A 21,796-nucleotide genomic window follows, 5' to 3' on the forward strand; every position below is an offset into this window, starting at 1 on the left:
AGGAGCTGAAGGTACACTGCAACCTTTTTTCTCTGACAGTTTCTTAAATTTTCTTTGCTGATTCGTCTGACTGACACATATTCTCTTTAGACATCTTAATGCCATTTATTCTGCAAAGGCTTTAGACAGACTATTAGAGCCAGACTTTGCTTGTTCTTCCCACTTTTGATCTGAAAAACATTTTGCCTTTAGGACTTAATTTGCATACATACATTCACTAATTCTGACAGCTAATGGTATTGATTGATATTGAGGGTCCACCCTGTGTCAGGAGATATGTGTTTCCTGCCCGGCAGCTACAATGGGGAACAAGAAAAGTTCCCTGTAGCCACAGAACTCGTATTTTAGTGGAAACAACAGACAATAGTCAATTTGACCAATAAGTAAATAATATAACACAATTTTAAGTGGCAATATGAAGAAAATGAAACGGAGCAATGAGTTAGACAGTAGCTGGTCAAGGTGTGCTGTTTAGGTAGGCTGGTCCAGGAAGTACCCTCTGAGAAAGTCATATTTGAGTTGAGTTCTGCATGGAGAGAAGGGACCAATGATTGCAAGGTCTGGCGGATAATCATTTCCAGCAAAAGGAAGGGCAAGGGCAAAGTTCCTGAGGCTGACCCAAGCATCGAGTGTCTGAGAAACAGAAAGCTGATTTGTGTACTGAGCCTAGGGAGTGATAAGAGGAGATGTCTTAAGTAGGTGGGCTGGACCACAGAGGGGTTTGTAGGCCACAGTAGAGTCCAAATTGTATCACCAGTGCATTGGGAAGTCACCAGCATCTATCCACTAGCAGTTCAATGGGATCTGATTTACATTTACATTAAAAAAACTTTTTTTGGGGCGCCTGGGTGGCGCAGTCGGTTAAGCGTCCGACTTCAGCCAGGTCACAATCTCGCGGTCCGTGAGTTCGAGCCCCGCGTCAGGCTCTGGGCTGATGGCTCAGAGCCTGGAGCCTGTTTCCGATTCTGTGTCTCCCTCTCTCTCTGCCCCTCCCCCATTCATGCTCTGTCTCTGTCCCAAAAATAAAAAAAAAAAAAAAACTTTTTTTACATTTATTTATTCTTGAGAGACAAAGTGAGACAGAGCACAAGCAGGGGAGGGCAGAGAGAGAAGGAGACACAGAATGGGAAGCAGGCTCCAGGCTCCGAGCTGTCAGCACAGAGCCCGATGCAGGGCTCGAACACACGGAACCATGAGATCATGACCTGAGCCGAAGTCACACACTTAACCGACTGAGCCACCCAGGCGTCCCTACATTGACATTTATAAAGGATCATTGTGTCTCCTGAGTTGAGAATGAATTGCACAAGGGAGAGAAGTTAAGAGGCAATTGCAGGAGTCCAGGCCAGAGACAATAGTGATCAACAGGACGGTAATAATAAGGGAGACAGTAAAACACGGTCAGGATCAGATACATTTTGGAGGCAGCAGTGAAAGAAGGTGTTAATGGATTGAATATGGCAGGGTAGGAGGGGGTGGCAAAAATCAAGAACAACTCTGAGTTTTGGCCTGAGCTGAGAGGTGACGAGGGTGATTAACGAGATGGGAAAGGCTCAGATTGGGCAGACGAAAGCTCTTCCTGCAGACAGTGTTCCTTATTTGCACCCATACAGGAAAAGAAAAGGTTAAGAAGTAGGAATCATGTCAAACCTACTGTGGGAAGCAGGAAAAAATAAACACCAAAGAGGAAAATTACTTGCCATGGTCATTGGGTAAGTTGGTCACAGGACCTACAGAGTCCAATCCAGGTCTCCTGACTATGCCACGTCTGCCAAAACACATCAAATATTTATAGCAGAACAAATTTTGAAAGAAATATATCTGGAATTAGAATCCTTTTGGAAGCAGTGATCCCTGTGTGTAGTGGTATATGTGATAACTCTGTTAAGCAAAATATTAAGTTGACTAGAATATCCTGTTTTTCTATTCTAAGAAAGAGGTTAATTCATGTTTAACTTCTTGCATAAGAAAATATCTGGAGAGCTACATGCTGAGTGTTGGCATTCCAAGATATTTTAATTGTGTTCCCTTTTTTAGGGTTTAATTTACATGTAGCAGAATTCTCCCTTTTTAGGTATGCAGAAATTGTAACAAAAGTTTGCAGGCATGTAACTCCACCACAATTTCACCCCACAGAGTTCCCTCCGCCCCCTTAAGAGTCAATATTTACCCACCCTGGCCAGCCCCTGATAATTATTGATATAACTTATGTCCCAATAGTTTTGCCCTTTCCAGAGGTCATATAAATGAAGTCACACGCTTGAGTCTCTCTTCTTTCAGTTAGCAAACAACATTTGAGATTCGTCCATTTTGGTGCGTGTGTCAGTGGTTTGTTCCTTTTTATTCCTGACTAGTATTCTGTTGTACAGATGTACCACAGTTTGTTTATCCATTCACAGTTGGTGGACATTTGGGTTATTTCCATTTGGGGGCGATTATGAATAAAGCCACTATAAACATTTGTGTATAAGTGTTTATGTAGCCATATGCTTTCAGTTCTCTTGGGCAAATATCTGGAGTAAGATTACTGGGTCATGTTACGAGTGTATGTTCACATTTTTAAGAAACTGCTAAAACTCTTTCCTTGGCTGTGCCATTTTGCAATCCCATCAACATACATAAGAGTTCCAGTTGCATTCTTGACAGGACTTGATATTGTCAGGTGATTTTGTTTTGTTTCGTTTTAATTTTAAACATTTCAATAAGTAGGTTGTGATAGTCTATTGTGGTTTTGACTGATATTGACCATCTCTTCTTCTTTCGTTTCTTTTTTTAAGTTTGTTTATTTTGAGAGAGAGCAAGAGAGAGCACGAGCAGGGGAGGGGCAGAAAGAGAGGGAGAGAGAATCCCAAGCAGGCTCCACGCTGTCAGCACAGAACCCAACGCGGGGCTCGATCTCACGAACTATAAGATCATGAAGGAGCCAAAACCAAGCGTTAGACACTTAACCAACTGAGCCATGCAGGCGCCCCTTTGAGCATCTTTTCTTGGGATTGTTACCCATATGTCTTCTTTGATGAAGTGTCTATTGAAATATCTTGTCTGCTTTTTAAAGTTGGGGTGTTTGTTTTCTGAGTTTTTAGGTTTCTTGTATATATTCTGTACACAAGTCGTTTATCAGATATGTATCGTTTATGTATTTTATCCTAGTCTATGGCTTACTTTTCATTTTTTATGATGCTTTTCAAAGAGGAGAAAATTTTATCAATTTGTTTTTAATTTTATCATTCATACTCTTTTTGTCCAAGAACTCTTTACCTAACCCAAGGTCACAAAGATTTTCTCCTGTTTTCATCTAGAAGTTTTATCATTAGGCTATACATTTAGATCTATAATAAATTTCTAATTAATTTTTGAATATGGTTCGGTTTTTCTAAATGTCTTTGTTAAAATCATCTTTTTCATAATGATAAAACATTTCTGTGTCATTAACATCAAGAAGTCATTGGCTAGTCTAGATTTTGTTTCAATAGAAGTGCAGGCATGGAGTGCAGCTTGGTTTTTCTTCATTAAAATCCCAGATCCACTCAATGTTCATGAGTCCTCAGTAGTGCCCATGGCTCAGCGCCTGGGCATTTTACATCATTTAAAGACACAGTGTCATGTCTGATCTGGCTTACTGGTGATTTTCAGCACATGACAAGTCAAAGAGTTTTGGCTCCCAAGTATGGTGATTTCTCAGGCTACTCCCAATCCAGCTTGGGTTTCCCAGCGCTTGCCACCCCCTTCCCCATCTGTGGCTGCTCATCTTGGAAAGAGACTTTACAGATAAGGCATTCATAACCCTCTACATTGCCTTGTCTACAATTTGCCTTTATTATTTTTCAAATAAGGACCATGCACAGAGAATATATGCACAGGCGTCGGAAAATTAATAGAGATCTTATATTCATTTCAGTCTGAATTTCCTGGAAAGGGATTTTTAACCTTGAAATTTTGCCTTGCTTTGTAAGTACTTAGTGAAATGTCTTGGCCACTGGGTTTAAAACGTTTCGTTTTAACACTTCATGCCCTAGTGACTAGCCTATGTTTTGCCATCCAAGGAGATAGTGCTGGTTTTCTAAGGTGCATAAATACGCACTTCATTCAGGATCTTCTCATGGATGGACAAAATATTTATTTTTGCTAATTAGACTGAGGAAGAAAGAGAGACAGAGAGAGAGAATATGAGTAGCTATGGTAGAATGAAAGACATTTGAAGGATTAATTCATGTGTGATCTACCCTGAGTGGGGGAAGAAAAAGATCTGAGTAGGGCATGTATACATATCACTTGCAGATTTGCTAAGAGACACTGCTGTCTGGGAAAGTGAAGAAGAGGGAGGGACACGGTACTCAGGAGAGGGTGTACTGGGAACATGGGCTGCAGCTAGGGCCCAGAATGGAAATCAAGTCCCATTATCACATTGTTACGCCATCCTTCTCATGGCGACTAATGAAGCTCCCATGGGACAGCAATCAGCACGCTGCCAGAATGCATGCACAGGAGTCTCTCCTGTCTTTGCTCCAGGACTCTGTTCAGGCCTCCCCACCCCCTTCTGTTGAAGTCAATCCTAGGAAGTTCAGCAGTCTAGATTCTTGGGGGTCCTCCCTTGGAGGGTGAGACCTTGGGCGCCTGTGAGGTAGTGACCACATGTAAGGAGAGTGTCCATCCCTGATGAAAGAGGGATCAGACAAGACCAGCCTGAGGGGAAGCTCCCACAGGGCTAGGGCACTGGTGGACACACAGGCTCTGGGACAGGGGACGGGTGGCACTAATATGCATGTGCTCACAGACCACACATGGGATCTGCGGCAGCCACCGCTCGTCCTTCACTCATGTGACTGTCCAGCCAGTCTCACCCGGGGCGCTGCACCCACAACCAGATGGTGGGAAGAACTGAAATTGGCGCTTCCTGGGAAAGTTCTCAGCAAACAAACAGGTAAAAGAGTAAGAATGCTTTGAAAGCAGAGCCCGCCTTTTGACTTCTAGGAAGGAGAAGGGTGACAGGTGGTAGAAACACTGAGCAGTCAGACTGGGGAGAGAGGGCAATTCAAGGCCTTCTTTATGGGAAGAGACTCTCCCTCCTTCTCTCTGCGGACTGGCCTCCAATACTTTGACCTTGTGTCTTTGGGTACCACTTCTCAACCCTCAGCAGATGGATTCTGATTAGTCCGGACATCTATTCCTAATCACAGTAGACTGGAAAGCATGAGTCATAGTGCAAAGGTGGCTGCCATAGAGTTTTCTATCAGGGTATTAAAAGGAATTTCTCAAAGAAAGGACCCAGGGCTGGGCAATCAACCCAAAGGCTGATGATGCCTCACTGTAGTAACACTTGGAATTGTCATTTCACACCGTTGGCTCCTGTGGAGCTCATTGTCTAGCTAATTGTCTTCTCACATGAAGGCCTGCCAACCCAGATTTCCCCAGGCAATTATATTTTTAATCTTGAGGATATCTTGTTGCTTTGATCCCATCCTTGGAACATGAAGATAATCTTGAATCTCTTTTTGGTCATCTCTTATTTTTAACTGTCTCTGTCCATGGTCAGTGCTCAAATAAACGTTTGATAGGAAGCTAAGTGTTTGGATGAGATACAACCTCTGTTTTTATGTGAGTCTCTGATAGTAATGTCTGGGTGAATCAGTCTAAAGGTCTCTCTTGCTAGCATAGCTCCATAAGTCAATACTCGTTATTTCTGGAGACTTGATAAGATATAAATCCACCCAATTGTACTATTATTCAGCTCTTCATTATGAGAATATTTCAGGAGACTTTTTATCTGTCTGACTAAAAATTGAACTATTGTATTACTTGGAATATCTTAACAAAGGAGGGGCAGGAAATCTAATAATTGCCCCAGTGTGTCTGAAAAGAAAGGAGTTGACACATGGAAAGCACATAGGATAAACCCCAGTAGGAATTATATTTTTGTTAACATTGCTACTATTATTTTGATGTAAATCATCAAAGAAACTGTCAGTATTTTAAGTGTCACACACCCACACAAAAGAAAACATTTATACAACAATAGTAATGGCAGAATCAAACTGCTCCAAAGTTTACCATTGCAACACATCTACCCCAGGTTATATCAGTGAGAATTATTGTTGATTTCTCTGTACTAGGAATTCAGTCCATCTATGATTATTTTTTTAAAGTTTTTTTTAATGTTTATTTTTGAGAGAGAGAGAGAGAGAGAGAGCAAGCAGGGGAGGGGCAGAGAGAGAGGGAGACATAGAATCCGAAGCAGGCTCCAGGCTCTGAGCTGTGAGCACAGAGCCCGATGCAGGGCTCGAACTCATGAACTGTGAGATCATGCCCTGAGCTGAAGTCGGATGCCTAACCGACTAAGCCATCCGGGTGCCCCTCCATCTATGATTATTAAAGGAGGGGGTCTCAACTGGTGCCTTCCTTCTTCACTTATTTAGGTAACTTTTCCCTCCTTCCCAGAATAGGTCAGGATTCTGCTAAATTGAGGCTTAAGTATCACCATAGTCTCTGTACGAGATACCAACAAGAAACAGAAAAATCAGAGGGTGTGGTCACACATCTTCTTTGACAGGATCACAACCTTCCTCTACTGAGGTTTTCTCTGTGGCTGCTCTCTGTCACGGAAGCCCAGCTCTTGCACTTACTTTAAATGTCCTCATAACCATCATCAACCCTGAAAATCCCTGCACTGAATTCACCCTCTCAGTCCAAATCCACTGTGACTTCATCTGTATTCTGAAAGAACTTTGTTTTCTTTTTCTTCCCTTTCCTCAACCCTTTTAATCCTCTAGTTCAAGCAATTAGCTCTACAAATATTAGCTGCAATCAAGGTCTAGCACATGTGGTAATTTCCCCCCTAATAAATCAATCAGTTCTTTCTGTGGAGTGTGTGTGTGTGTTTTTTTTTTTTTTTTTTACCCCTTTCAGTCATTAGAGAATTACAATGCTACTTGAGGATCACCAGCAACTTGAATCAGTCAAGAAACGTCAATCAAATTTGCCAGATTTTGCTTTAAAGATGAGAAAAATGGGATAGATTCACAAAGACCTCTTGTCTTAGAATAGGAAGCTTGATAAACCCTTGTTGAATCCCTCTCAGAGAGGCCTTGGAGTATAATGATCCATTTGGAAGAAAATCAAAATCAGCTTTACCAGCGACAAATTGGACAAAACCCAGAAACTCTCATTAAAAAAAAAAAAATCTAAAAATTAATAATTGGAATAATCAACCACCTAGTGTCTCTAGGCAATACAATATTCTATAATAGCTGACAGGTGAGTACAGCAAAGAAAAAAATAATCTAGCAAATGGACATATTCGAATTCTATAACTGGCAAAAAAATTTTAGTTAGAAGGCAACTCAAGGATCGCCTGGCCCATGCCCATCATTATCTCTGAGCTGACTCTAGGGTTGCAAGTGGAGGCTCTTAGGGAAAAAGGAGTGAGGAGAGTCCACAGCAGACCTCCTCCATCCCCACCCCTTCCAGTATAGAAGCCCAATTTTTAAAAAACATTTTTAATGTTTCTTTATTTTTGAGAGAGAAAGAGACAGAGTAGGAGCAGGGGAAGGGCAGAGAGAGAGGCAGACACAGAATCCGAGGCAGGCTCCAAGCTTCAAGCTGTCCGCCCAGAGCCCGACGCGGGGCTCAAACTCACAAACCTTGAGATCATGACCTGAGCCGAAGTCGGGAGCTCAACCGACTGAGCCACCCAGGCACCCCTAGAAGCTCAATTTTTATCTCTTACTCCACTCAAAAGTTCAGTTGAGGAAATGGTTTCTCTGGCTAAAAATAATTTAAGAATTGCCTATGTAGCCAAGACCATTCTTTTCATAAAGGAGTAAAATGAATGCCAGAGTAATCAGGGAATTCTTAATTTTAGTGTTGGACCCTGGGTCATATCTTCCTCCCCACCCCGTGCTCTTTCCTCATGGTGCCATGCTGTCTCTTACTCTTAGGGAGCAAATCAGTGAGAATTCCCATGTCTTTGGAATTGGGCCTTTTTTTTTTTTTTTTTTTTTTTGCTTTTGTTTTTGAATAACCATAAGGGAAACCCAATGAAGCCAAATTAGTATGAGAAGACTCATAAACGATATACTGAAAGTAAAAGCATAGTCTGCAATTGTACTCTTTTGTCTATATCATTTCCAGTCTCACTGGAGAATTCTATCATCGACCAGCACATGGAAGGGGTCAGGAGGGAGGGTAGAAAAGGCCTAGTTCCATTTTCATATGTTACCAAATGTATTGCTGTTAAGATTGAGAGAAGTAAAGATTTCAGTAGGATACTTGGTGAAAACTTGCTGACATTAATGACTCAAATTCTCAGAGAGACTGCAAGGAAAATGGTGTCATCACTGTCATTCAAGACATTGAAGATGAAATTTCAAAAGGAGGCTGTCAGGCATAATGACTGCCAGGTTCTATTCTATCATTCTCAGAGGGTGGATCACATACACTACTATGCAGCCGGTGGGTGGTTGATATTGAAGTTTGAAAGGAAGCTGCAGAGAGGAGGTGGGGTGGGCGTAAGACCCGAGAGGGACTGCTTCACAACCAGGAGACATCACCGTTGACATTCTCATGGTGATTTGGGGTAAATCTGTGATCTGGGGCCGAGGCTTTAGTCCAAGATAGGCTGAAACCTGACCCATCGGGACATTTTGACAAGATCATGATCTTAGTGCGGAACAAAATTCAGGAAATTTGAGCTGTAAATGGTTGTACCAATTTATTAATTTACAGTAAGGAAATTTCTCTCTGGTGTCTGAATGTTCACGTGTGCATGCACTCCAGCACTGAGATACCTGCGAACCCTAGTCAGCAATCAGAAGGCAGCTGTGTGAGAAGAGCCGTCGTTCTCAACCTTGGCTGCCCCTGCAACTCCCCAAGGTGCTTCAACACCGAGGCCATCCCCTAAAATAAATAAATCTGAATCTCAAGGATTAGGACCCAGACATTAGTATTTTAAAAGTCTCCTCCAATGATTCCAAAGGGCAGTCAAGGCGGAGAATCACTGGGTCAGAGCAGAAGACATTGTCTATGCAGGTTGCCATGAGCCTGAGGCCTCATCCTTTCCACACAGGGGTCCATGCTTTTGCATACTATAGACCGTGGGTTGGTTGGTTGTTTAAACTCGGAACAGATAGAAGTTTGCCATTAAAAAAAATTGTTTTAATGTTTATTTTTGAGAGAGAGAGAGAGAGAGAGAGAGAGAGAGAGAGAGAGAGCAAGCAGGGGAGGGGTAGAGAGAGCGGGAGAAAGAGGATCTGAAGCAGGCTCTGCACTGATAGCAGAGAGCCCAACGCGGGGCTGGAACTCACCAGCCGTGAGGTCATGACCTGAGCCAAAGTCAGGTGCTTCCCCGACTGAGCCGCCTGGGCACCCTGCCAATTTTTTTTAATTTGCCAAGTGAGGATGTATTTAATGATCGCTATTCATTAAAGAAAGGAAATTTTAACAAAGATTAAGAAGGACATAATTTTACAATAAAAGAACTATGTTGTATTTCTTTTTCTTCTGTTTCTACGGATCAGGGAAAACCCCACTGTAGGCTGAGGCACACTTAAGAACTGGTGTGATCTAACTGCTCTCTATATTCAGTCAAGGCTTATCCTCCTGGATCGCTTACCATACCACGGGTTGGGGTTTGGTTCACATTAAACCACTGTCCCATGCTAACTACTCCTCTCTTACCACAGCCTTTCCATAGATGTACTCATAGTATTGATTACGTTGTAAATAATTTCTGCTCCCAGGCTTGGAAATATTCTGTCTCTTCCAATTACAGAATATGCTGATTTAATTAGCATCTTCTTCAACATCTCAAACTAAGGTTTCTAGAATGGGTGTAGCACATGTAACCCCAGATAACCGCTTCTTGGGGGCACTGCTGCTCCCTTGTTTCATTACTGGACAATGATGACAATTATTCTAAATCCAGGGAAGAATTCATTGGGAGGGCAAATAACCTGTGGTGAGTTGTTTATTGTGGGTGTCAAGATACATGAAATGAAAAAGCTTACTTAGATTGGAAACTTAATTTTGAGTGCCTCTTTGGAATCTACTGTGTGCTCTGTTCTGTGGTCGTGGTTTATGTTGCCCCCTTCCTCCTCTGAAGGGCCACGGGCATTTTGGGATCAGTTCTATACTTACTTGTCTATCTTTCACAAGACAGCCTCTGGGGTGCCTGGGTGGCTCAGTCGCTGAAGCATCTGACTTCGGCTCAGGTCATGATCTCAGAGCTCGTGAGTTTGAACCCTGAGTTAGGCTCTGTGTTGACAGCTCAGAGCCTGGAGCCTGCTTCAGATTCTGTCTCCATCTTTCCATCTTTCTCTGCCCTCCCCTGCTCTTTCTCTAATATAAACAAACGTTAAAAAAAAATCAAAACAACAACAACAAGAAGATAGCCTCTGGAAGCTACTAAGAGAGGGTAGCTGTGCCAGGAAGTCCAAGACTGTACGTAAAGTCCCCCTCAAAGTGCACATAACCTTGTGATTCACTTATGCTGACAGTGGCATAAAATACATCTTCCGTTATTAATTTCTCTTCAGCTGACATGCTTAAAAGTGGATCAAGAGAATAGAAACTAGCATCAATATGTGCTTTTGACCAAGTGGGAAAATTCTGTTCGAAGATACCTGTGTTCTCCAAGCATCCAAGATGTACAATTAGTGAGGATTGCTCTGCCCTTATTACTCCCAGCCCAATACAACCCAAGATGAAGAGCTTATCTTCTCTTCAAGGCCAAGGGCTTTGCTCAGGATAGCAGATAAACCTCAAAATGAGAACACCTGGATTTGAATCCCAGCTCCATTACTCTCTTGGGCAAGTTGCTGGGTCTCTCTGAGCCTCAGTTTCCTTATCTATAAAATGGACATATCATTTTCATCATCACTTCATACAGTGATTGTGAGGACCAAATAAAATAATTTAGGTAAAATACTGAGCAATATACCATGCATACTAAGTTCTCACTAAAAGTTAGGCTCTGGGTCAGAGCCTAGCACAATAATGTGCCATACAATAGATACTCAGTAAACACACACACACACACACACACACACACACACACACGTTCTGTGTCTGAAGGGAAAATCTCAGTAGAAATGCTGAGGTAAAAATTTGTTACTACGTTCTCAACGTTAGTTTTCAGACATTAACGATGTAACCTGACTTACTTGCTATTTAATCTTGCTCATGAATTTGTCTCTTGTCTCTCTAACTGATGACTTCTCCTAGGACCCTTGCTTTTCTGTGGTAAATTCCTTTTTTTTTTGAGTTTACTTGAAAGAGAGAGAGAGAGAAGCAGAGAGAGAGAGGGGGAGAGAGAGAATCCCAAACAGGCTCCATGCTGTCAGTACAGAACCCAATGCAGGGCTCAAACTCACAAACCATGAGATCATGACCTGAGCCAAAATCAAGAGTTGGACACTTAATCGACTGAGCCACCCAGGTACCCTGTGGTGAATTCTTAGAGCAGACTATATGAACACAATCTCTTCTTTCCATGACAGTGCCCTTCTCTTCTTTATAGATTCGGATATTTCTCAGACCCAGAACCTCATTTCCTTGCTAGAGTCCCGAAGCAGCAAAGCATTTTGAAGGAAAGCTTTTAGAAAACTAGATATTTGCACCTGTGCCCCAAGGAAAAATTGGAATGAACTTTTCTATGATTCCAAATCATGGATTGGGAAGAAAAGGAGTTAGGGGGACAGGCCCTGATGGTTGGTCTAGGGCACTTCATATTGACACAGAACCCAACTCAGTTCAATATTTTATCCTGTTACATTAACATTTTTCAAAATCTATTAATTACCAATAAATACATATATGTTCTTCTTCTGTCCACACGCCTCTTCAGCCCCCACCAAAAACGAAAACAGAAACACATCAAAAAATGCACTTCTCAGGTTGCTGAAAATCTGCCATAGGAGCCAAGCCTGTTTCTGAAACTTTCAACTCATCCAATCAGACAAAAGGCTGAGGAAAGGGGAGGCATTTATCAAGTTACAGGGAGGACTCCATCTGTTATCTTAGACCTTTGTTACCAAGTGACACAAGAGGAGATTGTCGAAGGCAGCATGAAAGAGTTTTATTTTACAGACTCTTAGTCCAAAGCTTCCAAATTAGAGAGAAGCAGCAGCAGAAAAGAAGTCAAGTAAGTATGATGAAGAAGTCTCCATATACTGCCATTCTACTGACGAGAACCACCGTTGAGGGTGAAGGTGCCTCTGTGGCCGGGATCTGTCCGTTCAGCTTCTACAATAAATGCAGCCAAAGGGGCAGTCACTTCTCATCAGTCACAAAAGTCTCCTCTTTAGACCTCACTCTCACAAAAGCCATTTCTCATCATGCCAAACCAACAAAAGAAAGTCATTTTTTGTATGGCTGGGGTGTTAAGCTTCGTGTGCGCCCTTGGAGTTGTGACAGCCCTGGGGACACCGTTGTGGATCAAAGCCACCTTCCTCTGCAAAACAGGGGCTCTGCTCGTCAATGCCTCTGGGCAGGAGCTGGACAAGTTCATGGGAGAAATGCAGTACGGGCTTTTCCACGGAGAGGGTGTGAGGCAGTGCGGGCTGGGAGCGAGGCCCTTTCGGTTCTCACGTAAGTAACAATTGCATTTGAATTATTTAATACTTTAGGCGCGCTCTCCCAATTGTTACAAGGACTTACTTTTAAGAAGGAATTATTTTTAAGAGCCTTGCCCTGTCTATTACAAGCCTCTTAAAACAGACGTGAACCATTTGAAATACCTAGGACTCTTCTGAGCAATTTCTTCTTCCTAGTTTTTACTATTTTGTTCTTATTATTTCATTCTGTTTTTATTATGACAATATATAGTTAATGAGTTGGTATGGAATTAAGCTTTTTGAGAAGGTAAGCAATTAAATTCTCTTAAAAATTAATATTTATGCTAGAAATTTTGGTATCTTTTTAAAGGGGGGGCAACTTGGAGAAATAGAAAGCTGTAAGAGACGATCTTCTTTTTGTTCTTAAAACAAAACAAGAAGATCAGTGTCATGGGCTCCTTAAGCAACTCTAACTTCTTTTCCACCTTCCTCATGACTTTGTACCCCATCTATCCCTCTTTTATCCCTGCTAGCACCTTTCCTGCTGCTAATATTTTTTTTTTTCTTTTTTCACCAATGTGAATCACTTGGCTTTTGGAATTTAAAGCGGATCTGCTATGCTAACTGGGAAAGAAACAGATGCCTATTTAGGATAGAAAATTTGCAACTGATTGACCTTCAAATCATGTAGAGAATATGAGATGGGTTTTCTGTTCGATTTTTGTGAGATGGAAGTGTTACCCACAGTATTTATAACCTGTTTATCTTAAGAAGAGAATTTTTAAAAAATTACCATGTGAATAGGCAACTCATTAAATGAAAATTAATAAGAAGGCATTTGTTATATCTCTCACAACACACATTCAGAAATTATTATTATTTCAAAAGGGCTGGTTTGGAACAATCTTATGAAGAAACAGCCAGTAAATTACTGCATAAATCACTCTTCAGGAAAGGAGGTTACCAAGTGAGGCATTTAAAATGAATTATTATTTTGCCTGGGTATTTTTTTTTCCTCTAGCATAGGTAGAAAGCAAAATTAATTGAATTTATTATTAACATATGCAGTGTCTAATTAAATTTCAGTGCTGGCCTATTTATATTTCTGCAACATTCCTTCTATCTTCTTCGCAGTCACTGGACACCAACTTTCACTCACATAGGTTATTAGGTGATACAAATTGTCACAGGGCTCCAAAAAATCCTCAAGAATTAGTCTTTAGCTTTTCGGAAAATTATCATCCACTAGATTTGATGAAGTGAATAACCAACTCTTTTCGCTGAATGGCTTCAGTTCATTAAGGTAATGGGGCTGTTAAAGTTGCTTAGCTGTCCTTGGGGGGAAAAAAGAACAAAGTAGATCACATGATTTGCAACTGTATTAAAAAATAAAAGAGGAAAAAAGATGAGTGGAATTAGGTAACTCTCATTCATTGACAGCTAAAAAGCGAGAGGAAAGCTTCTCACACATGAATTTAGACAAAAGCAGGGACCATAACAGTGAGTTTTCTGGAGCCTTTGCATTTTGTACAGTGAAACAGAGATCAGCTTTACTCATACCATAGGACAGGTTTCAAACGATAGGTTTTGTGAACACTTACAAGACATGAAGCACGAAGCGTGTTTTGTCTTATTTAATCCTCACAAAGCCACATGCCTCAGCGGTTTGATGAATAGTTTTCATGGCCGTGTCCTCTGTTAGCTCTGTCTGTGACGCCATTGTGCTAGTCAGGTGGCCTACCCTTTGCTTTTGTGCGGACTCATAGAGTCGTGGGGTTTAGACAATACCTTCACCTATGACAGAATTTCATTTGTCCTTGTGATACTTTGAACATTTCCCCCCACCCTCGTTAAGAAGATCTTACATTTGTTAGTCTGTTCTGTGGTGACAGCCTCTCTGTGTAACCTATCTCTACCCCAGATGTGTTAAAACCTCATTAATTTCTTTTTTTTTTTTTAATGTATTTACTTTGAGAGAGAGAAAGAGAGAGAGAGAGAGAGAGAGCTGGGGAAGAAGGGAGGGAGGGAGGGAGGGGGAGGGAGAGGGAGAGGGAGAGGGAGAGAGAGAGAGAGAATGAATCCCAAGCAGGCTCCACACTGCCAGCATGAAGCCCGAGGTGGAGCTTGAACTCACAAACCATGAGACCATGACCTGAGCCAAAATCTAGAGTTGGATGCTTAACTGACTGAGCACCCAGGCACCCCAAAACCTCATTAATGTCAATGAGACCCTGCAAAGCATACCTACAGTATCACTTTTTCTGCCTAAGCTTAGAAGTATCTCTTTCAATGGAACACAAGAGAAAGTTAGGAAAAGTGAATACTGGATTCCCTAAAAAAGCATAATGCTCATTAATTTTCTTAAATGTTTATTTTGAGAGAGAGAGAGAGAGGGCAACAGCGGGGGTGGGCAGAGAGAGGGAGAGGGAGGGAGGGAGAGAGAGAGAGAGAGAGAGAGAGAGAGAGAGAGAGAATCCCAAACAGGCTCTGCACTGTCAGCACTGAGCCCGATAGGGCTCCATCTCATGAACCAGGAGATTATGACCTGAGCCTAAATCAAGAGTCCGGCGCTTAACCGACTGAGCCACCCAGGTGCCCTGCATAGTGCTTATTGAAACAAGCAGCCCTCTCAGTGATAAAAACTTCCTCACCAATATGCCTTTTGAACATCCTGTACTACAGGAAGGCTTCACGGTCCATATCTTCACGTTCAAAATGCCATCACCCTGTCAGTGACGTTCTAACAACACATTCTTGAAGGAAGAGAGCCCTCAGATCATTTGCCTGAGAGAAAAGTGTAGTCCTGTTACTGTAAGAGAATGGGAGGCCTAACCCTGTTTTCTCAATAATGGCATCCTTCCAGCCAAATGTAGAGCCCCCAGAGAGCTCAGGGTCGATGATTCTTTCCTGTTTCTTCCAGAGCCCAAGTTATGATTAGGGCACAACTCACTTCCCAGAACTTTTCCCTTTCTCATATTCCCCTTAGAAAAGTTATTAAGCAAACATTTGGATTGAAGGAACTTTCCAATGTAGGAGGAATGGAAAAAGCAGCTCGTCCAACTATCAATCTCTTTGTGACCCGGTTCTTCGCGCTGTGGAGGCAGCATCAGTTAATACAGATTTACATTTCGGTACTGTGGGATTGCTAAATGCTACCTCGCTGACCAAACTTTTCATTTAGATCAGCACTGGTCAACAGAAATACAATGTAAGCCATAAACGCAGGCCACATATGTAATTTTAAATGTTCTAGTAGCCATACTAGAAAAAAGGAGTAAAGGAAACAAGTGAAGTGAATTGTGATGACATTTTTCTTTAACCCAAGAAACCCAGAATACTGTCATTTTAACATGCAGTCAACGTAAGAGATATTTTACTTTTTTTGTGCTAAGTCCTTAAAATCTAGTGTGTATTTTAACTTACAGCACGCCTCCATCCAAACTAGCCACATTTCAAGTGCTCACCAGCCATTTCAATGTGGCTAATAGCTATCACAACTGGACAGTGCAAACTCAGCTAGAGATTTACTCTGAGTAAATTGGGCGTTGACAGTGTCCATATTCTAAATGAATTTTTGCTTGGTTCTGCTGCACAAGTGTACGTGTTATTTTTACGGGCAGTGCCATGTGTCACTTTTAAAACCCAGATATATAGTGCAACATGAGGATAAGGAATGGAGCAGAAAAACCGTCAGGCAATGTTGTCATGTTTGTTCCTATTAAACGTTCCCTACTGACCACTCTATCTCTTTTAATTATAACAAGAATCTTCCCTGCCAGCATGCACAGTTATGCCGGGAAAACTTCTGCCTCGTTTACTCTGGCTGATTCTCATCCACTTATGGGTCAGCGCTTCATTTTCTAGAGGTCACTAGCATTCATACCTAGCACACAATTTCTTTCATTATGATGAAGGGCTGTTTTCCTTTCAAGGAAACCCAACCGGTGGGCTTAATTTTTCCTGATATGTCACCTGTAAAATTTTAATGATGATGTTTCAACTCTTACTGTAGCCATCAAGACAAAAACTGCCAGTTTTGAGCTTAGTATGTGCGGGTGGGTTTCTGTTTTGGTGCTTGGAAACAGTGTAGCGCATCATCAAAATAGGATACCCAAGAATCATATGGTATCAATCATTCCTAGATATGCTGATCTATTTATTGCCAAGATAGTTCAATGAGCTGGTAAAAACATATGGAATTTTTTTTTTTTTTTGGAATGTGAAAAATAAGATCTCACCAATCATGGATCACAGATTGCAACTTTAGTCATACTTTTAAAAACATTTTAATTGAGACCTTATGATTGAAAATGTGTTAAAAAGCTTAACAGAGATTTAACTTACTTCATATTTTTTTAAGTTTATTTATTTTGAGAGAGAGAGAGAAAGGCCACCCAAGTGGGGGAGGGGCAGAGAGAAGGAGAGACAGAATCCCAAGCAGGCTCCGCACCATCAGCCCAGAGTTCGATCTGGGGCTTGACCTCACGAACTGTGAGATCATGACCTGAGCCGAGATCAAGAGTCACATGCTTAACCAACTGTGCCACCCAGGCGCCCCAAAAAAATCTCATGCTTTTTTTTTTTTTTTTAAGTGGGCTTCATGCCCAGTATGGAGCCCAATGCGGGGCTTGAACTCAGGACCCTGAGACCATAACCTGAGCTGAGATCAAGAGCCAGACGCTTAACTGAGCCACCCAGGCACCACCAACCCCCCCCCCCTTCATATTTTTAGAAAGCAGAGTTTCTTTACCAAATGAGGCACATCACCCAGGTTACAGAGGGGATGTTGAAACTACTTGTGTCGGCAAGCAGGTGGCTTCTCAAACCTACTATCTTGGGGTAGAATAGTCGGGACTCAGTTTCTGCCACTGTTACTGAGAGTCGGCACTGTACCTTCATGGTTTCCTGCAAGTGTGGCTCCCCCACCTGGAAGGACCCAGGGGCTCCCCTCGTCACCATCCTGCACATCCCACATCTCTCCTATCACCCTGCCTGCCCACGGCAGAGCCGCAAAGGTCTTTGATGGTACCTCCTTCTAGTAACACTGCCTACCCACCCCCCCCCCCCTTCCTTAACGGATGGTCTGGTGGGAGGGAAAGCTATGGAGTTCAGCGGGGAAGCCTACCCGGTAGGAGGGCAGAGGGAAGACAGCCACTTGTACCATTTCGCCTAGCTTGCATGGGCCCTCCTGCCTTTTAGCTCAGGACCCTGTTGTCTAGTCTCATTCACTCATTAAAACAGTCCAGCAAATAGACTTTTTGTTTTCCTCCCATTCAACAAAAGTGATTGTTAAGCAGCACTGGTACGAAGGGGAAAATCTTCAACTTCTCTCAGCTTAATAATGGTTTCCCGATTTGTCCTTCCCAGACCTTGATAGTAGCTCTATTCAAGTCACCTTGGATTCTAAGTATTTGAGAAAGTGTATTTCTCTGCAAGGAGACCCTCAGCCCCCAGAAGGCAGGAGTTCGGTATCATTCATCCCGGAACTCCCTCAAGCAGGACCCACACGGTGCACGTCACAGAGAGGTGCTTAATAAATGCGCGGTAGGGGCGCCTGGGTGGCGCAGTCGGTTAAGCGTCCGACTTCAGCCAGGTCACGATCTCGCGGTCCGTGAGTTCGAGCCCCGCGTCGGGCTCCGGGCTGATGGCTCAGAGCCTGGAGCCTGTTTCCGGTTCTGTGTCTCCCTCTCTCTCTGCCCCTCCCCCGTTCATGCTCTGTCTCTCTCTGTCCCAAAAAAATAAATAAATGTTGAAAAAAAAAATAAATAAATGCGCGGTAAACAGACACTATCGGCATTAACCTGGGTTTGTGGCAGGTCTGTGTCACTCACCGGGGATTGGATTTGGAGCACATCACATTTCATTGGTTTTCAGTTCTTGCATCTGTAAAATGGGAGGTGAAACCAGGTGATTTCTAACATCTCTTCTAGTTCAAACGCTTTATGATCTATATAATGAGGGGCTGGCTGTTCTCGACAAGGTCCTTCTGGCTTTAAAATTGCTTGACCCTTCTATTCTGTCGCTTGAAGCCTCCACTGACACATTGCAGCCACCATTGTCGGAAGCTGTGAGTTTTGTGTGCCTGTACTCTTTGGTCCTCAAATCTCATGATTTTTAAAGTATTCTGAAATACCTACCATTTATCAGGACCCAAATGAATTTTATTATCAATGTGAATGCCCCTCTTCTTCCCGGTCAAAAGCTTTTACTTTTTGTGTAGAAAACTACGGGTTAATGAAGGAGAAAACAAAAAAATGGAATGTTTTGGAACTCTAAAGAGGTGCGTTGCTGGGGTTGCAGCGAGCAGGGGCAGCCACAAACACCCAAACAGACTAGATGGGGTTATTGAGAAAGCAAAAGGGAAGTCAAAATACAGTGAGAGGCTGAACTCCTATTTCCTCCACTTTTCCCTTTCTCTATTTTTCCTAGAAACTTCTCTGCCATCCTCCCTGAAAAACTCCTCTTTCTTGCATTTGGTTTCATCAACTGATAATGGCAAGAAATTAGGAACGACCAGTGTGTTTCGTACTCTCAGGGGATTCTTTACCCAAAGGAGGAACTGAAGCAGAAATCATCCTCCAATTGGTGAGAAATATGGGAAGATGCTGTTGAGGAAAGGAACTTCTCTCCTTGCCCAGGCCAGGAAATGACCCTTTTCCAGGCAAAGACATAGAAAAGACTATTTACCAGGAAAAATCCCTCACAGAATTAGCCTCGTTTGAGGACTATAGTTTGCACACATGCATGCATACAAGCGCATACACACCCACACACCCCTTTCTTTACTTTAAATTACTCTCTACTCTAATAGCCAGTAAAGTCATCACCTGGGCTCTCCTGAGCCATGAAGCAAAGGCTGACAGGGCTGCATCTGAAGCTCCGTGCAATAGGTCCCAGGTGGGGCTTCTGGAACTTAACCCTGGTGTGTGTGAACTTCACCTGTCGGAGCAGGACTCCAAATCATTTTTACAATTTGCTCCTGTGCTTTCTCTTTGACTAGCTGTGGGTATCTTCCCCAAGGACGTTTGGACAACACAGAATTAAAAACACTTATTTCCGCTGCCCATTTACTGGGTGCCTGATAGGTGCCAGGCATTTTGCATATATCACCTCTACCCCTTTGGGACGTGTTCTGATGCCATTCCCCCTTGAACAAAAATGGAAACTGTAAACTCAGAGAGGTCACAGGACTTCTCAAAGTCGCAGATCTAGTAAGTAGCCAACCTGAGACTGAAATTCAGATGCATGATAGATCGCGATCATTCTTCTGCCACATCTGTCTCCTTACAACGTGCAAAAAGAACACAAAGGAAGGAAGAAAATCTAAGAGCAAACTTCAGTTTCACCGTCCATTTCAACAATGACGTTGGGACATCACAAGAGCTAAATCTTGTATATCAGTATGATGATGGTCCTTGGCCTAGCGACTTGGGCTCATTCACTGCCTCTTTATTTCACATTCCAGTGGCCCTAATGTCTCAGCCTCGATCTCTGACCTTTGGAAGGTAAAACAGTCAAGCCAAGTCTGTTTAATAATCTAGGTTGAGCGGGTCACATGCTTATGGCTAATCTTTGGGTTATGAAATTATATTACATTAATGTTGATAATTTATGTTGAAAGCAGAGTGAGCTGATTGCTCCTGTGGCTGGCTGACTTAAGATCACCGCCAACGAAATGCTTCCTGGTATGATCTTCAGAATTACTTACTTGACCACAACAATTATTTCACCAAAATGGCAGGCTCTTTTCTGAGGTGTCTTGAGTGGTTTCAAAACAGAGGCAGAGATAAAAAGAAAAGCAGGTACATAGCATTTGGTTAACTTCAAAAACTGGTATTTTATTAGGAGCCAGTGGATTAGAATTAGAGCATAAATTAAAATCTCATTTTTAAAAAGTGAAAAATAAAAGCTCGTTTTTATCTCTGAAGTAGATCAGGGATTTCATAAAATTAAAGAATTTCTTTTTTTTTTTTTTTTAACAAAACGTATTTAAATTAAACAATGACAAATAAGTCTTTCACACGGTCACGCCTGTAAACACCCAGACTGGTTGGGAGATGATACACTTTTATTACAGGTAGGATAGAGCTGACTAATAGCAAACTGTACCTGGCAGACTAATTTATGCAGGATTCGTATTTCGCTCCCTCTCAGCGTGTTATAATTGTAGCAAAGCCATTCTCAGGAGTTATTACCCCAACATAATCATACCCTGTGGATTAGGAGCAGTCAAATGGGTTCTGTTATCAGAGACACATATGCGCCAAAGCAGCTGTCGTCCCTCAGCCACCGTGGGTGATTAAGACTCACTGACGGGGCTGCCTCTGAATTGGGTTGAGTCAGGTAGATACACTTCAGCTGAGAGGAATTCAGGCGCGGTACTGAAAAGATGGCATATTAGACGGTTCTATCTTACCGTGAGGTCTCCTCCTCTTAAGTGCTGGGGTCACGGATTTCATTCTCCCTGACCACGGCAGCTGTCAGAAAGCAGCCTGGCTCAATACCTAGGCGTGAGCTTATGGGGGATATTAAAGGAGGCGAATGCACTGAGCGTATGTCAAGGAATGCCTTTTACTGGATTTTCATAATGACCGGCCGCAGATGGGCTGAGGCGAAAGTCAGATCAAGAGCATTTCCAGAAGAAGAAAGAAACCTTCTCTCTTACTCCCTTTCAAGAAAATGAATAGCTGAGCACCAAGGGGCCAAATACAACGGTTTTTACGCACCTTTTATGTGGAGGAGGACAAGTTGAGAAGGAAGACAGGACCTCTGAAGCTACCCCATGGCTTTAATCTAGGAAGAGGTTGCTGCACCATGGCTGACATCATTATCAGAGCCTGCCTTCGTTCCCAGAGCTCCACAGATGGTGTTACCTTCATTCTGCACCCAGCCAGATAAAGGCGAAAAGGGTTGATGAAACCTAAGCCATCGGGTCAGTGATCCATAACCCTGGTTGCACCTTAGAATCACCTGCACCATAGAATCACCTAGGCTCCATCCTAGGCCAGTCGAACCAGGATCTCGGGAGGGGGTGCCTGAGAAGTGGGATGGCTGAGAAGCTCCCTGGGAGATTCTGATGTGTAGCCAAGGCTGAGAACTACAGAGGTGGCCAGTGGCCAAGACAGGTGGAAGCAGGTGAGGCATCAGAAGTCCCCCAAATTAGGGAAGGACAAGACCTCCAGAAGGAGGGCAGGGAAGAGGAACAGCAGTGTTTAGCATTGCTTGCATACAGGTGGGAGGCTTTAGGA

At 42.7% G+C, this 21,796-nt stretch overlaps 1 protein-coding gene across 1 annotated transcript in view; it reads left to right on the forward strand.

Annotated features, from left to right (window-relative positions):
• Positions 1-12,219: 12,219 nt before the first annotated feature.
• The window catches only part of CLRN1 (clarin 1), a 39,811-nt gene continuing 30,234 nt past the window's right edge, over positions 12,220-21,796 (forward strand). Inside the window, exon 1 of the mRNA XM_045503279.1 lies at positions 12,220-12,582. Within this exon, the coding sequence (XP_045359235.1) occupies positions 12,330-12,582 (253 nt within the window). The 5' untranslated portion in view covers positions 12,220-12,329. The remainder of the gene's footprint in view (positions 12,583-21,796) is intronic.

This window comes from Leopardus geoffroyi, chromosome C2 (genome assembly GCF_018350155.1).
Source record: "Leopardus geoffroyi isolate Oge1 chromosome C2, O.geoffroyi_Oge1_pat1.0, whole genome shotgun sequence".
Classification (NCBI taxonomy): domain Eukaryota; kingdom Metazoa; phylum Chordata; class Mammalia; order Carnivora; family Felidae; genus Leopardus; species Leopardus geoffroyi.